This window comes from Ziziphus jujuba, chromosome 7 (assembly GCF_031755915.1).
Source record: "Ziziphus jujuba cultivar Dongzao chromosome 7, ASM3175591v1".
Taxonomy (NCBI): domain Eukaryota; kingdom Viridiplantae; phylum Streptophyta; class Magnoliopsida; order Rosales; family Rhamnaceae; genus Ziziphus; species Ziziphus jujuba.
Window position 1 is genome coordinate 6,812,345 of NC_083385.1, and position 16,418 is coordinate 6,828,762.

The 16,418-nt window shown below is 35.0% G+C and overlaps 3 protein-coding genes across 8 annotated transcripts; 2 read left to right on the plus strand and 1 right to left on the minus strand.

Moving 5' to 3' along the window:
- The first annotated feature begins 164 nt into the window (after positions 1-164).
- Positions 165-3,846, plus strand: LOC107424235 (flowering locus K homology domain). Of its 3 annotated transcripts, XM_025076665.3 has the most exons (10): positions 165-541; positions 665-766; positions 933-1,154; positions 1,645-1,703; positions 1,790-1,881; positions 1,992-2,104; positions 2,555-2,610; positions 2,828-2,890; positions 3,105-3,178; positions 3,443-3,846. In XM_025076665.3, exons 1-9 carry the CDS (start codon positions 236-238, stop codon positions 3,151-3,153), a joined length of 1,062 nt encoding a protein of 353 aa, XP_024932433.3. In that variant the 5' UTR covers positions 165-235; the 3' UTR covers positions 3,154-3,178; positions 3,443-3,846. The 3 variants fall into 3 exon arrangements, with proteins under 3 accessions (XP_024932433.3, XP_024932432.3, XP_015889464.3); XM_025076664.3 differs by lacking the exon at positions 2,555-2,610 and having other exon boundaries at positions 1,992-2,209; XM_016033978.4 differs by lacking the exon at positions 2,555-2,610 and having other exon boundaries at positions 167-541.
- A 302-nt stretch (positions 3,847-4,148) lies between these two features.
- On the minus strand, positions 4,149-8,116 carry LOC107424237 (uncharacterized). Of its 4 annotated transcripts, none has more exons than XM_060819006.1 (15): positions 7,936-8,116; positions 7,747-7,807; positions 7,559-7,661; positions 7,262-7,479; positions 7,006-7,078; positions 6,681-6,755; positions 6,492-6,602; positions 6,340-6,382; positions 5,817-5,910; positions 5,604-5,706; positions 5,404-5,499; positions 5,223-5,255; positions 5,014-5,131; positions 4,564-4,648; positions 4,149-4,450 (listed from the first exon to the last, which is right to left on the minus strand). In XM_060819006.1, coding segments are annotated over exons 2-15 (1,281 nt in total). In that variant the 5' UTR covers positions 7,749-7,807; positions 7,936-8,116; the 3' UTR covers positions 4,149-4,323. The 4 variants fall into 4 exon arrangements, with proteins under 4 accessions (XP_060674989.1, XP_015889466.3, XP_060674988.1 ...); XM_016033980.4 differs by having other exon boundaries at positions 7,902-8,116; XM_060819005.1 differs by having other exon boundaries at positions 7,891-8,116.
- Positions 8,117-13,520: 5,404 nt separating this feature from the next.
- Positions 13,521-16,209, plus strand: LOC107424248 (homeobox-leucine zipper protein HAT3). Its single transcript, XM_016033997.4, has 4 exons — positions 13,521-14,060; positions 14,381-14,688; positions 14,889-14,968; positions 15,563-16,209. The coding sequence occupies exons 1-4, from the start codon at positions 13,916-13,918 to the stop codon at positions 15,924-15,926; spliced, it is 897 nt and encodes a 298-aa protein (XP_015889483.1). The 5' UTR covers positions 13,521-13,915; the 3' UTR covers positions 15,927-16,209.
- The last annotated feature ends 209 nt before the right edge of the window (positions 16,210-16,418 follow it).

Sequence of the window (16,418 nt, forward strand, 5' to 3'; positions counted from 1 at the left end):
CAATTCAAATTTCTATAATATAATTTTGGGGGAAAAGAAAATGACAAATCCATTGTTTGCTTATGATTAAACGAAATTATTTTGTAAATAAAATTGGCGTAAAAATGAGAAATAAGGGCAAATATGTAATTTGACTGTTGCTTTAAACCCTTCCCTTCCTTAGCTTCATAGTCGTTATTCAGCGTTTTCGCCCCAAAACCATCCTCTTTGAGCCAAAAACACATAACGCAAACAAATGGCGCAACCAGGCGAAATTCCCTTTAAACCCACGGATCCCGTTGTGCTATCCGATCCGGGATCCGGAATCGGACAATCGGCCACCGGGAAGCGCCGCCGAGAGGACGAATTTCCAGCTGAAACGAGAGCTGGAGAAGAGGCCGATGAATCGGCGCCGAAGCGGCGGGCTCAAGCTCAGGACGTCCTCTTCAGGATCGTTGTTCCATCGAGGCAGATAGGCAAGGTCATCGGTAAAGAAGGTTGCCGAATCCAGAAGATTCGCGAGGAGACCAAAGCTACCATCAAAATCGCCGATGCTGTTGCCGTAAGTCAATCCCGGCCATCGTTAATTAGGTTTTAGTTGCCCTCTGTTTGGTTCCCGAGAAAGTAAAAGAAAATCAAACCTCTTTTTTTTTTTCTTACGAGATGACTGTTATACGTTTTGCAGCGACACGAAGAGCGTGTGATTATTATAAGTTCTAAGGATAATGACAATGGAGTTTCTGACGCTGAGAATGCGCTACAGCATATTGCGGGTTTAATTCTAAAGGTAATTTCTTTTTTTTTTACCATTGCAGTTGACAATGCGCTACGGTAAATTGCGATTTGTGTTGTGTTTTTGCTGCTTGTCATGTCAGAAGGATACTAATTTTACTGACTCTTCGAATTGACTTATAAAATGGATGTTTTCTTTTTTCCATTTGTATTATTGGCAGGAAGATGATATTGGAACTGAGGCATCGAAAGTTGGTTCAGGACATGTGGCTGCCAATACAATAAGGCTTTTGATTGCTGGGTCGCAGGCAGGTTGCTTAATTGGGATGTCTGGTCAGAATATTGAGAAATTGAGGAATTCTTCTGGTGCCACCATATCGATACTAGCTCAGAATCAGTTGCCTTTGTGTGCATCTGCTTATGAATCTGATCGTGTGGTACAGGTGAGCTTCACTACCATTGTAAATTGTAAAGGAGAAGGCATGTGCATGCTTTCTGTTATTTTATGGTCTAAAGCTGTGATTTAGTTTTCAAAAGACATTTTTCTATATCTCTGCCTAACATAATGCTTGTAATTTGTTGGTGAGGTTTTATTTTTAATGGAGATTTTTCTTGACAAACCCAACTATAGCTGGAATGTAATATTGAGAACTGATTCTGACATTGTGAAAATTTAAATGGATGAGGGAGGTGTAGGTCCAGAGGCACCAAGTAAAATCAGGATGGAACATTAAACCTCTGCTTCAATACTCGATAGCATTTGACAATAGATATCTCTCTGGGTGGAAGATTTGAGATTCAAATATTTCAATGTTTAAAATTTCCCTATATGAATTGGTTGAATGTTAACCTTTTTCCTTGTTTTACATGGACTATCAGTATTTCTTTCTAGTTTTAATATAGAATAATGATTTAAATGCCTGTTCAATTCAGGTATCTGGCGATGTTTCTGCTGTTGTAAAGGCTCTTGGGGAGATTGGTTGTCAACTAAGGTATATTTTGCATTGCTTCTTGTTTCAGCCTTTAGAATGTGTGTTTTTTCAGTATATCTAATTAGTTTTCATATCCATGTTGTTAGGGAAAACCCACCTCGACAAGTGATTTCTATAAGCCCGACGTATAATTATACATCAGTTCGCCCACCTCAACCATACTTAGACCCAACTTCAGGTTATCAATTTTCTCCATATAAAAGTATCTCAACTGCCACATTTGCGGCAATAATCAAGTTTTAATATTGTCTTATAACCACATCATCTTTAGGACAACCAATCTTGCAGCTGATTATGTAACCTTCGAGATGCTGATATCAGAAACCCTAGTTGGTGGTTTGATCGGCAGGTGCGGCTCCAACATATCAAGGATCAGGAATGAATCTGGAGCAATGATCAAGGTGGGCAGATTTGTATTTCAAGCTGTTATGATTAGAGCATCTCCAATGGTTCTTTCTATTGGAGTCTATGCAGCATTGATTTTGGAAAGTGTTCATGCTTATATGGTATTCTTTCTATTTAATAGATAATGTTTTAGGCAATTTCTCTCTAATGGGTTCTGTTTAAAATTTTCTGAAATGCTAATATATAATTTTTTATTTTAAAATTATATCTAATTAAAAAAAAAATCAAAAACTCACGCAGGAGTTTTTTTTTTTTTTAACAAAAATAAATAAAATGTTGACTCAGCATGTCTAACAGAACTTCCAGAAGTATACAGTGTTCTTCATAGTTTAATTTTTTTTGTTGTCACATCAGCTTGACAGAACTAATGCATAGAGCTATTGAAGAATATTTTTTAAAATTTTTATCTATTTATCTGATGTGGCAAACGATTTTTAAATGAACAGAGAACCATTGGAGATGCTCTTGGCTCTTCAGTTGTATTTTTGCTACTGGTAAACTGGTACAGTTACATGTCTTGTTTTGTTTGGTGCTGTTGTTCTAGATTAATAATTGGTAGATGACGTCAGAGGAGTCTTTGTTGATGGCAAATTGATAGGTTATTTGTATTACACTATTTCACTTCTAGGTTTAAAGTTCAAGATTTACATAATCCACCACAATTTGAAGTAACATTTTCTTTGCAATTCGTTATGTTCTTCTATGGGTTTCTGTTGCAGGTGTATGGTGGGAAAGGTGAACAAAAGCACAGGCAAATCCAATTTGGTGGTAGTGCCCAACAGGTATGTTCATCTTTTCATTGTTATTCATGATAACTTCATGTCCACTTTGTTTCTTATTCACTGTATCTATCGGTTGTGCATGAACTGTTAAGGTGTGGAAACTTTTGTTCGCATTTTCACTGGAGTTAATTATTTTTGTTAAGTATTTCCTGAAAAGAAATTCAAAATGTATATTTGATTGTTCTTGATCTTTTAGATTGTTTTAACTTAACAGGTGGCATTGGCGAAGCAAAGGGTCGATGAATACATATATTCTCAGTTGAAACAAGAAGGAGCTCAAGAAGCAATGTAAATTCCCACCTTTCAATGTATCTTTTTCTAATTTTTCTTTTTTGGTCAATCCCCCGTTATTTATTTGATTCTAGTAAACATGGGTAAGTCTCCCTCTCAAACTCTTATGTTTGGGAGAGTTCGAGATGTTCTCTATAGAAAATGTCAAAAGTGTCTAACGTGTGTGATATGTTTTGTGGGTCAAAAAGTTGGGCCTCATCATCATCAATAGTTAATTGTATTGTAAAATTGAATTTTCCATTTTTGCCGACTGATTTGCAGAACGTTACTGAGACAATGATCTTGATCTACAATGAAGAGCTGATTGATATGCTTTCCTCCTGGTTTGCTGAAGTTAAGTGGAGCATTCGTGATGATAGGCTTCTATTTATAGGCTGATCATCACAAGCTCGCGTCGTCTCAACTGTTTCCAGTCTCAGTGCTTTGGCATAGGCTTGAACGAGATACAACGTAGATTGGTTATCCTATTTATTGCAACAATGATGTACCCGGTTTTCTAAATCTTGTGTCATAAAGTGACTTTGTATTGTAACAATTGGTTTTCCAATGGTAGATGAGAAATAGTTTTTTACGTCAACAAACATATTCAGGCGGATAATTGAATAACCTAAGGTTTCGGTTTTAACAATATAACTAATGATGGAGGTTTTGCATTAGCCCTTTTACTAATTTAGTTACAATTAATCTAAAATTATTAACTTAATTTTTGGATTGGTTTTTCAAATGTAGATTAGAAATAGCTTTTTACATCAACAAACGTCCGAGTAATGTACGTAAATTCAGGAGGATAATTGAATAATCTAGGTTTCGGTTTTAACAATATTACTAGTGATGGGAGGTTTTCCATTGCTCTTTTACTGATTTTTTTTATAATTACTCTAAAATTATAACTTAATTCTCAAAATAATTATGACTTTCTTAAACAGTCCAGATAACTATGCCTTTATCTACTGCAACACTTAACAAAGAAAACTAAAATTTTTAGACAACATCGACTCTATTGATTGGGAAGTATCGTAGTATCAACAAACATTATAATATATCAAATCAATTGACGACAAACAATTAATCAGCATTACAAAATTTCATAGCCAAAAATCTTGTCGAGCCTACAGCTAACTCATCACCATACAAAAGCGCTGTTACGCCACAGAAGCTGGCTTTTGGGTCTTCAACCCAAACAAGTTTTCAAACAATTTAGGAGCCATGGAAGGAAGATCCATTGGCTGAGGAACCATGAAATTTACTATTTTTTCATGAACATTGTACCTGCAAAAGTTAAACGCAGGAAAATTATGACCAAGTGTACTCCTCGGACCAATATCTCCAAATAATTAATGATACATCAAACATTAAGCGGAAAGCAAAATTTGTAGTGATACCTTATCTTGCGACTTTTAGAGGCACGCCTATCAACAATCTTCCTCTTTTTAGTTTGCAACTTTTTCAGAGCATAAAAGGCCGCTTCTGTGGACAATCAAATAGTGAATAAAACAAATAAATAACTTTCTAAAACTTTTAAAATTCCACTGCATGAAGAAAATACAGATAAGTGGATTGTAATATGAAGCATAGATATAAACAAAATATTCCCTCTGATGGCAAATTATTGAACAAACATGTTTATCCACAAGCTTAACATTAGTATTCAGCATATTCAACAGGATAACTAGCATGACTTGGGTGTCAAAAGCATAAACAAAAAGATACCAGAATTTGCTTCTGCAAGTTGATTATTATGAGTCACTGCAAAACTACAATACTAAAAACATATTGAGTCCAACTCCATGCTAAGAAAGCAAAGACAACACAAGAAGCCACAATATTTTTACCAGATGATGCTGGGTCAACCATCTCAAAAAACTCCTTAAGTAATTGCTGATAGAAGTCTGAATCATCCAAAAGTTCAGGATCACCATCTGCCAGTGTACTACCATCGGTTTGAGAATTCTAACAGAAGTAAAAGGATAGAATTAGTAAATTTGTGCCAGTGGCAAACACAACTTAGTTAATGTAAAGAGGCAGTGCAAATTAGAATAACCTCCTCCTTTGGAATATCTTCCCCCTCAGAAACCTGATCAACCATATGTCCAGTATTAGTTATGAACAAAATGCGAAGAGCTTAGGAGTATGTAGTATGAGTTTGGCATGTGCAAAGACATTTAGCAAGCTATATGAGATTCCATAAATCTAAACCAACTCAAAATAAAATATAATCTTACAGCCCCAAATACGCCAACCGTTGATCTCCGTAGCTGCATCTGCTTGATCATTCTACTCGGATCTCTCATATAAGAAGCAACTTGTTCACTTACATTCTGGATAATAAAAAGATTGGGTTAAAAAATAAAAAAAAAATAAATTTATCTTGCTGTATATCTAGCAGGGAAGCATGGTTGTGAGTTAAAATAGAGACGCAAACCTGATTAAAAGCTTGCAGTTTGCTTTTAATAGCAGCTGCACCAGTTGTCACCTGAGTCTTCCTCTGCCATTTATCTATAGACCTGTTTCTGAACGGAGCAATTCTACAAAATACAAGGAGAAAGGTTCCAAGCTCAAATTATAGAAATGGAACAGATTCAATATGAAATTGTTAACGTATAGAAGGAGCATATCTGGAAGATGACTGAAATACCTCATGTGCATTTGAGAAATCCGCATCCAATCTTCATCACCATCACCATCAACATCAACATTCTTTGAAGATTTTGAATGCTTGGATAATTTTTCTGATTTGGTTAAAGAACAGGAAACATGTCAGAAAGAACAGAACAGGTCAAAATTCATCCATGCACATGTCAAATTCAAATCAAAGACAGTAGTCATTTTATCCAGTATGGAGTCATGAGAATCCAAATAATGATAGGAATGGTACCCACTGGCATTATGTGTGTCTAAATGAACAATAACTATTCCAGGACAGGAGGAAGTTTTAAATGTAAGAACCCTCCAATGGAAAGGAAGGATATTTTTCGTGAACTTCCATGTCAAATCACATTTTAAAATTTGATGAAATAAAAGCTGTTTTTTAAAATCTGATGAAATAAAAGCTATAACTGTAAATCCAAAAAAGTACAAACAAATTTACTAGGCATAACAAGAAAAAAACTTCATAGTATCGACCATACATTTTATTGCAATTATAAGAGCATACTTACCATCTGCGGTTTGAAGAGTAGATGGATTCTTTTCAAGTAAAGCCTGTAACAACAAAGAGACATAAGATGAACAAGAAGAAACACAGAGCGGTTTTGCATTATTAACAAAACAAAGAAATGCATCCTTGTAAACATTATGCCCTTTATGATACCTCTTGTAGTTCCAGCATAGAATCTAAAGTTTCCTTGGAAGAGATAATCAGGTCTGAATATGCTGCACTGACATCCTTGTCTGACTCACAGAACGAAGACCTAACTGGCTCCTGCAATCATAGGACCAAAATGTTTGAATAAATTGAAAATTTTAATACAAGTGAATTAGAATAGCTGCCAAAAGTGACCTGTGGCAATCTATTTGAACTGGAGAATGGTTTCTGGAGCAGGAATCTGAACTCGAGAGTTTTGTCCCATAGAGCCTTCAAAGAAATAGGGAAAATAAGTTTATAGAAATTTAAAAAGCAACCAAGAAAAAAAATAAATAAAGGGTCAATATGGGAAACATCAAATCAGGCATGAAGTTACTAAAATTTGATAAAATTCAAGAATCATAAAACGATATGTCTCAGCATAACAAAAAGACCAAAAAGAAACAATCAAAAAAAGTATGAATATTTTATATTGATCAGGAACAATTATAAATTAGTCCCAGAATACAGGAAGCCATACCTTTTGATTCTTCACAGCTTGACCTTTAAGAAGATCTTCATCCTTATGACGCTTCAAATTCTGTACAAGATTTCTGTGCAAAAATTTATACATATGAAGATTAAAATGCAATTCCACATATATATTATTTATATTAATACATATTTTGTTGTATAAAAGAATTCTCATTCTTTCGTACATTTAACACATAGAGAAAAAAAAAATCTTAAATTGATATTAAGCAATATCAAATAAAAAAGATGAACAGAAATCTTACTGCTCCTGATGACGGATATTTATATATTCTTTCTCGAGTTCTTCCATCTCAGCGTCTTTATCTACTATGTCTTTCCCATCGCCATTTTCTGTTTCTTCTTCCCCTTCTTCCTCTTCGTCATCCTCATCCTTATCATCCTCGTCGTCGTCTTCCTCCTCCTCATTCTCTTCAGCATCATTAAATTCTTCTTCCTCTCCTTCTTCTACTTCTTGTTCCATCTACATTACGAAACTTTGAATTAACAAAAATAAAATAAAACAAAGAAATCCACATAAAATTAGACTAACAGACAGCTACCTCATCGCTGCCTATATCATCATCATCACCATAATTCTCAAACTCACTGTCACTTTCGCTATCCTTCTTCCTTAGCTTTGAAGCTTTCCCCATTTCAAAGCTCCTGCAATTCAAACAAACCAACCAAATAACTATTTTACTGCTTTCAAACAAAAACTAAAATAAATTATGTTTGAAATAATAATTACATTTAGCAATCAAATGCTTCTTGAGAAAAACAAAGTTAAAAAGTATACAATCAGTTCCGAACTGCACAAGAAAACACAGTTTATCAAAAATAAATTAATTAATTAATTAATTAAAAAAAAAAAAAAAGAGAGGCTCATTTAAACCTCAAACTTACCTGCTGTTTCTTTGTTATGTTTTCAGAGACAAACCGAAGTATGGTTGAGAATAATATCGGGAAACGTCGTTGAATCGCGAACCAAAAGCAACCCTCACCCTTCCAAACGACGCACAAGACGGAGATGTTTGTGGGAGAGTGTCAATGGAGGCAGGCTGATACGGGTTACACGACGCCTGAGACGGACAACGGCGGCGAGGCTATGAAGGGTTTTGGAATTTGAGCCTAATAAACACTTATGGGCCCTAAATTTATTTGGATTAGATTCTTAGGCCCGTACCTGAAGTGATGATCCAGCCCAATTTCTCAAAATTGGGCTGGATTAGCTTTTTCTCCTATAAAGGCTATCGGGAAGTGCGTGTGAAGTGAAATCCCGATGAACAAATTTTCCTCAGCTACGACCTGCTGTGCTCACTGCTCACATCACATGGCCCGACCACGTGGGACCCACTGGACGATAACCTCAAACGTGCAATTTTGGCCAACAGGCTAGGCTTTAGCATGTGGATCCCACCGACAGTCCAAACTTACATTACCCACGACCCCTTGGATTTGTTCCCCACACGTGCAATCACCGAATTATATATTCCACCAAATTTTGTTTATTTCCATCCTCTCTCTACTTGGAATTCATCGGACGGTGTACAGTGGCTTGGTTTAAATTTTATTTTATGGTTTTTATATAGGAATTTATAAAAAAAATAATAATAATAAATAAAAAACTGGATGGATCGAATTTGAAGGTTCGGAGAAAAATGATGAATGATTGGTGCGAGGTTTGACCAGGAACAAGATTGCATTTGACCACATGTGAGCACACGTGTGCCTTGCTGTTGCTTGTTGTACATAATTCTCGTTGTTATAAAAACTTTTTTTAACTCATAAAATTTTGCACTTCCAAATAGTAAAAAAAATTAATTAAATAATAAAGGGGTATATTCTATAGATAATTCGCATGAATACAAATAAACTAGTCAAGATGTGAGTGACATGTCGGTCCGAATCTTAGAAATTTAATTATAAAAGTAAAAGCTGATAATCAATTTGCGAGTTTATGGTCAATTTGTTCGACACCAACCAAATATGATTAACATGATCATCGGCATGCTGATACTAGTTCAGATGTCAATTTCTTTGATCAAAGGTTTATGATTTATTATTATTATTTTTTTAATAAATGCTATAGGGGGAGTGGAGAAGATCATTGGAGGCATCCATCAATGCTATTAGTAGGCATGGAAAAATCATCATCTGTATAAACGTCATCATCACCATCCTAATTTAAGAATTATCGTCCCCGCTTTAGTTTAAGATACCTATTTTACATTTTTTTTATTATAAAGAAAAATAATATGTCTCTTATAATATTTAAAATATATATAGTATTCACCAGGATAAAACAATTTTTAAAAATATTACAGAGGTTAAAAAGTGAAGCTTTTAGTACGTACGTGTCATTTGAATACGATGTCTACTTTTTTTAAAAATAGTCCAAGTGGCGAAATTATTATTTTTTGGGATAATAATTGACAATCTTTTTAACCCCTAATATAAAAAACCTAAACATGGTGTCTGCATCACTGTTTTAAGGGGTCCCATAAATTTATACATCGACCTTTTAGGAGCAAGAAAATCCTTATCCCAAACGTGTGGCTGAATAATTTTTGGCAAATAATGAAATTAAATATGAAAACTCAATTCAAAAAAAAAAAAAAACAATAATAATAAAATAAAATAAATGGCCACAGAAAGAAAGGGTGGGCAAAAAGAGAGGGAGAGAGTGGGGGGAAAGTAAAATATACTTGGTATGGACCGGGGTCAGGTGCCAAGCACATGGAGGATCCCTCGTACGGATTGGGGATTGGATGTGATGAATATATGAGGTGGTGGTGGGATCAATGATTGAAGGTGAACACGTGGGACAGCTAACTCATACTTTGTGTAAGATCTCCATCATAGCCGACCAATTCCCTCATTTTCAAATCATCATGCTTAGATTCCATTGCCCCCACTTAATATCCCAATCCCTTTGGGATATTATATAATCTTTCCATGGACACACCCCCACAATAATATATAATCTTTAATCATTTCCACTCTCTTTCGGGGTTGGTCATAATTGAAAATTAAGCTCAACTTGTGGAAAAATGTACTTTTCTCAGATCCTCTATTGCATTTATGATTCCATTTTTCAAAATTTTTATATTATGTGAGGCCAAGTGTCGAATTGGTTGGATGTTTTTCAAACTTTCCAATCAAATAAAAATACATGGCGTTTTACAAGCACATTAATCAAATTGACTATCAAATAAATGATATTGTTTTATAATGAATTATGTTAGTCAAATTAATTGGTTTCTATAATTTCTTTATCCATGCCTAACTCCATATAAATAATTAATATGAAATATGTTACACATCATCGTCATAAATTCTCACTAATAATAATTTTGAAGTTTTAAATTCAAAATATGAAATCAATTAAAAAACTGTAATATTTTAAATTTTAGCAAAATTTAATTGAACCAAGCTTAAATTTTCCAAGCCATCATTGAGCCTTTTACTTGAAATGGCTCTTGTTATATTGCTCAATTTTTTTTTTTTTATTGGAATTTGGAGAGCGTGTTGTGCAGACTATAGGAGTGGCGCGTGAGTAGGGGGAGATAAACTTTTGAAGCATGGAAATGGCAGAGTATCCAATGATTGAAGAGAAGTGGGTGTCCGGTTGGAGAGAGACAATGCAACCGCACGAGTGCAATTATGGGACCACGTGTTGCCAAGTGGATGAGCAAAGGCATGTTGGTGCACGTGAACTCCTGCATGTTATCCACGTGATGCCTCCTCTAAACGTGTCCCCCCAAACAGCCCCTCCTCCACCATATCGGCTCGAAGCCGAGAGAGCTCAAATGCCAAATTAATACCACTTAATTCGCTACACTTGGACCACAACAAAAATATAGTCGCAATTTCAAAAATAATATTTTTAACCAAAATTTGAACGCATATTTAACGCCCAAAAAAAATGAATAAATAAATAATAATAATAATAAAAAGATTCAGTGGGAAATAGGGATCCATAGAAATTAGATGGTAGCTTCGACAATGATATTTTTATATTTGTAATTGCTTTTGAGTGTCGGGTCTCGGTCTATCCAATATCGTCTCCAGTTTCAGTGAACCGAATAAAACAATTATATATTTGAGGATTTTCTTATCATTTATATTTCTGGTTTTTAAACACAATTAATTCACAGTAAATTAAAACAAATAATTATTCTCATACATTCTTGTAAACTTTTGTCAAATAATTAAGTTTAGTTTAATAAATAATTTTACTAGCATAAAGATTTATAAAATTATATTTTATTGTCTATTGGGTACATCTTTCATTATAAGAAGCTAACAGAAATTCATGCAACCACTTTAAATAATTATATAGGATTGGGAATCTAAACTAAAAATTTGGGTCCATATGATTTGGCAGTTCTATACGACATGTGAATCCAACCTCTTTATATCTGATGCATGTTATGAAATATTTTCCCTGCCACAATAAAACTGCCAACTACCCACGGCCATCCAAAACGCACGCCATCTTTCTTTCCCATGCCATGTTTCTCGAATTTTAGTGCTTTATATTGTTTGCCTTTTTCTTTTATTTCCATTGTCTTTTTCGATGTTACTAATCAAATGTCTTTATCCTATTCAAATATAATACAAAACCTTGTATTTATGTAATATAAGATTTAAATTATCTGGTATTCCTTTCATATTTTATCTAGATTGTGCTTTGCATTAATATCCACATGAGCTTCGACTATATATATATATATATTTGTTAAAAAAAAAAAAACTCTTTTTATTTTTATTTTTTAATTAAAAGGTTTAATCATTTGGATATCTTTTCAGTATCCAAGTATTTTTTAACATGGTATATAACCATCAATTTATGTAATAAAAGTTGGGATACCAAGTGTCATTTTTGTTAAAGCAAATAAGGTACAAAAATATGATTAAATTATAATATAGAAGTTGTACTGCCATGTTAGAAAGTAGTAACTTGGGTTTGAAATCCGATAAAATAATTTGGTGTTTATAGTATTACTTTTATGTCTTATCATATCTACTTTGCTGAATGGGCTTTATACACACATGCCACATTTTTTTTTTCTTTTTTTGGTGAACATATATACATATGTCACAAGTTGTTAATCTCAAATTTCAACACAACCCATTTTTTCAAATTACCACCCTTTTTGAGTCTAGATCTTTCAATTCACAAACACTCATTATGCTTACATACATCGTCATCATCATTAAAGACCCAAATTGTTACCAATCAAACATATCAAAAAGTAATAAATAAAATTAGTTGATAAAATTAATAATCAAAGACTCAAGAATCGTTTACCAAACGTATCTAGAAATTGTTGCCAAATATAAAACTTGTATTGTATATCAAACTAGCATGCATATTCGGTTACCATCTCATGTGACTATTGGGTCATATCAAACTCAAACCAAATCAACTAATAAAAACACCAATTTGTAGATCTTTATGGTTTAGAGATTTATTAGTAGATAGAATACTATATATACACTTATATACAATCACAAACGCAATTAATGAAGGAGATATACAGGGAGACATTAAATGATATGTTATCCCCACCTTGAGACGTTTAACTTTTAATATTATGTTGAAGAAGCAATTAAGTCAATAAATTCATTAAAAGCAAAGAAAAGAGTAGTAAAACCAAGTATTCAAAGTTGCATTGAATTCTCGTTTTAAATGTTTGCTTTAATTGTAAATGCCAATTGCATGTTCCCTTCACAGGCTACCATGGTTGAAATTTGCCCCACAAAACACCCTAAATGCCCTTCATCCCAGTCCTAACCTATCCTTGAATTTTCATTTCCTTCTGACCAAACGCTCTTTTTATTGGACCCACCCCTTGGATCGAGACCCACGCGCTGTCCTACCCTTCTTTCACTCTCCGGGTCCCACCCAAGAGTTAAAAAAAAAAAAACACACACATTTGCCTCGTGATTTGTTGCTGGCGTGCCGGTAAAAAGCCATTTCTCTAGGTCCCACATGGGAAGAAAAAAAGGGGAAAAAAAAGACCCCACGGTGTGTGGGTCCTGTGAGAGATTTCAATCAGACGATGGTAACATCATCATGTTCTAATGATTTAATCAAGCGCGTGGGATAAACAGCTGGTGGACATGGTAAACTACACAAATCGTGACCGTCAACGTTCAACGAGCGAGAAAGTCGCTTTCTAACAGAAGCTAATAATAAATAAAAGTCCCAAGAGGCAAGACATTTAACCATGGTTAAAACAGTAAAAAAGTGCACGGTAAAATGGGAACATAAATGAAAGTTGTAGTTTAACCAGAGTTATCAAAAAAAATAAAATAAAATAAAAAAACAAAAGAAGAAGAAGAACACGATTGTAACTATGGTTAAACATGTAGTTTAACGAGGGTTAACTCAGGCTAAAGCTAAAGTCTATTATCTCCTATGACCTATAAGCCTAAAGGCCTTAAAGCCAAGCAGAGCCATCATATCATTATTGAGCCAATAGCCTGCCTCTGACAAAAAAGTCATGATTAAATCTATACTATACTATACCCTCTCTCTCTCTCCCCCTCTCTCTCACTTCCTATCTCTACATTTTCTCTCTCTGTATCTATATATAGTCCCATCATCCTTTTACTGTACCGCAAAAAGAAAAAGTCTGAGAACCTGACACAGCTCCTTGCTGCAAAGCTCAGCCATTTTTTTTTTTTTTTTTTTCTTCCATCCCTTGTTTCCGTTTTGCTTTCTCAGATCCAAACACTTGTAGCGGGAATCAGAAAGAAAAACCCAGAAAAAATCAGAGTAAGGAGAAAGCGAGAGTTTTGTTGGGTTGTTGTTTTTGTGAGGAGACGAGTAGGGGGAGAGAGAGAGAGAGAGAGAGATAATCGTCTTTCGGTTTCATTTTCTAGAGAGAGAAACAGAGAAGGAAAAAATGGGTGAGAAAGATGACGGGTTGGGTTTGGCGTTGAGCTTGAGCTTGGGATGTGGAAGAACTCAGCCTTCTCCGAATAAACACAATCCTTCACCTCCCATGCAAAATCATAAGACTTCATGGAGCGAAATCTTTCAATTTTCTGGTAATCTTTTTTCTCTTTCTTTTTACTTTCGAAGTTTTACGTTTTGAGTGTTAAAATAAAAAAATAAATAAAAAAAAACCTATATTACATGCCCGTAATAATATTGCGTAATGGTTTTCATATTTTCCTTATCTTTTTTCTTCGTATATATTTCAAAAATTTTCAAATGGAAATATATTTTGTCCAACAGATCTATGAATTATTATTATTGTTATTATTTATCCTTTTTTTTTTTTTTTTGGTTCTGAAGCTGGCCACCTTCGTCTCTTCATTTAGAAAATGATTGTCTAAACATTATTTTTATTTTTGTTTTTTTACAGATCGAAACTCGGATACGAGGTCGTTTCTTAGGGGACTAGACGTGAACCGGACACCATCGGTGGTGGCCGATTTCGAGGAAGAAAATGGGGTTTCGTCGCCGAATAGCACCATATCGAGTGCAAGTGGGAAGAGAAGCGAAAGAGAGCCAATTGGGGAGGAGACAGAAGGGGAAAGGGCTTCATGCTCGCGTGAAAGCGATGACGAAGACGGCAATGGAGGCGATATGTCCAGGAAGAAGCTCAGGCTATCAAAGGAGCAATCTATGGTGCTTGAGGAAACCTTCAAGGAGCACAACACTCTCAACCCGGTCAGTGGCACTTTTGATATTTGTCTTACTCGTATTGGTGTTTTGGTCTTTTTACTTTTTTCTCTCATGGGTATGTTATGGGCAGTTGATGGTGGGGTTGGTTGGTAATTGAATTTACTATTCACCCTAAGGTTTCGCTTTTCTTGATTTTGATGGTTTTTCTATTTTGATTTTGATTTTTATTCTTTTGTGTTTTTCAGAAACAAAAGGTGGCTTTGGCAAAGCAATTGAACCTGAGGGCGAGGCAAGTGGAGGTGTGGTTCCAGAACAGGAGGGCAAGGTGAGATATTTTGCGAGTGAGTTGAGGGTATGATTGACAATGAATAGGGTTTGGCAAAGGGTCTGGTCTGGTAGTTTTCTAGAGGTGAATTAAATGCGTTTTGTAACATATCCTCACATTTACTGCGCCTCTCAAGTCTCAATTTTCATGTGCAAGCATTGAATGGGATAAGTCAAAATCAAGTTGTTCTTATCAATGATATTATTCTTCAAACTCTTGTACCAAGCAATCAATGCCCAGTTCCATAATAACTCACCCACTTTTTCAACTCTAAAAATGAAAAAAATGAAATAATAGAGTTCCTCTAAAGCCACTTGTTTGGGAGACATATTGAAAACTGCTTGATTATTGTTTTGAGAAAAGTAGACAATTTGGGTGTATACTAAAACTCTGATTATATAGCCCAAAACTTTATTAAGTATCAATACATGACCAAGCGGATTAATAAGGAGATTCTTTTTGGAATTTTTGCTACGAAAATCTTCTTGGTAGCATTTTGTTGTATTTGTTTGTTACTCTGGTTGTGGAGTTATGATCTATGAGGGGATTAAGGTGTTCAAAAGACTTAATGGTTTCACACTGAAAATGATGCAGGACCAAGCTGAAGCAAACGGAGGTGGACTGTGAGTATCTAAGAAGGTGCTGTGAGAATCTAACAGAGGAAAACAGGAGATTGCAGAAGGAGGTCCAGGAGCTTAGAGCCCTCAAACTTTCACCTCAGATGTACATGCACATGAGCCCTCCCACAACCCTCACAATGTGCCCTTCATGCGAGCGAGTGGCTGTCTCATCCTCATCATCCTCTACTGCTGTTGCTCCTCCTTCCTCAACCTTTGGTCCAACGGGACCTAACCGGCAGCCAGCTGTCCCCGGTGTCCAACGACCCGTGCCGATGAACCCTTGGGCCACATTGCAAATGCAACATCGACAGACTGATGCTTCATCATCCCGATCCTAATTTATGGCTAGAAGTGGGTAAATTGACAAAAATGTGGTAAAACTAAGGTTGTGGTAAAACTAAGGTTTTCCACAGGGAAAGATCATTTTGGTTGTTTAGAAGAAACTCGGTGAAAAATGCAGGGGAACGTGGAGAATTGATGCAAGATATATATGATAACGGTGGGTAATTTATTCGTAGGATATGATCTCTTTGTGTAGGGTACTCAAGTAAAAATGGTGGTTGTATTTACTAATGGGGCTAATTTCGATGATAATAGAAATTTGATTTCTTTTTTTGTTTATACGAGTAATGATTCAAGTACAACAACATTATTCATTTGTGTTGTTTAAGGAACATTATTCGTTATGCTAGAAGCATCACTGCTACTTCCAGCATTTAACTATTTACCCCAAAAAAAAAAAATCTTCTAGCATTTAACTCATCAAATGGGAATAAAGAAAACAAGGTCGGGCAAAAATAGAATCTAATCAAATATTTGTGAATTTTAAA

Bases quoted from the DNA above. Each gene is read 5' to 3' on its own strand.
- LOC107424248 (XM_016033997.4), top strand. From the start codon at position 13,916: ATGGGTGAGAAAGATGACGGGTTGGGTTTGGCGTTGAGCTTGAGCTTG. The intron at 14,061-14,380 runs GTAATCTTTTTT...GTTTTTTTACAG, and splicing joins CGAAATCTTTCAATTTTCTG to ATCGAAACTCGGATACGAGG. The intron at 14,969-15,562 runs GTGAGATATTTT...AAAATGATGCAG, and splicing joins TTCCAGAACAGGAGGGCAAG to GACCAAGCTGAAGCAAACGG.
- LOC107424235 (XM_025076664.3), top strand. From the start codon at position 236: ATGGCGCAACCAGGCGAAATTCCCTTTAAACCCACGGATCCCGTTGTG. The intron at 542-664 runs GTAAGTCAATCC...TACGTTTTGCAG, and splicing joins AAATCGCCGATGCTGTTGCC to CGACACGAAGAGCGTGTGAT. The intron at 767-932 runs GTAATTTCTTTT...TATTATTGGCAG, and splicing joins TTGCGGGTTTAATTCTAAAG to GAAGATGATATTGGAACTGA.
- LOC107424237 (XM_060819006.1), bottom strand. The intron at 5,500-5,603 runs GTTTGCGTCTCT...TTTATTATCCAG, and splicing joins AACTGCAAGCTTTTAATCAG to AATGTAAGTGAACAAGTTGC. The intron at 5,256-5,403 runs GTAAGATTATAT...ATGGTTGATCAG, and splicing joins CGGTTGGCGTATTTGGGGCT to GTTTCTGAGGGGGAAGATAT.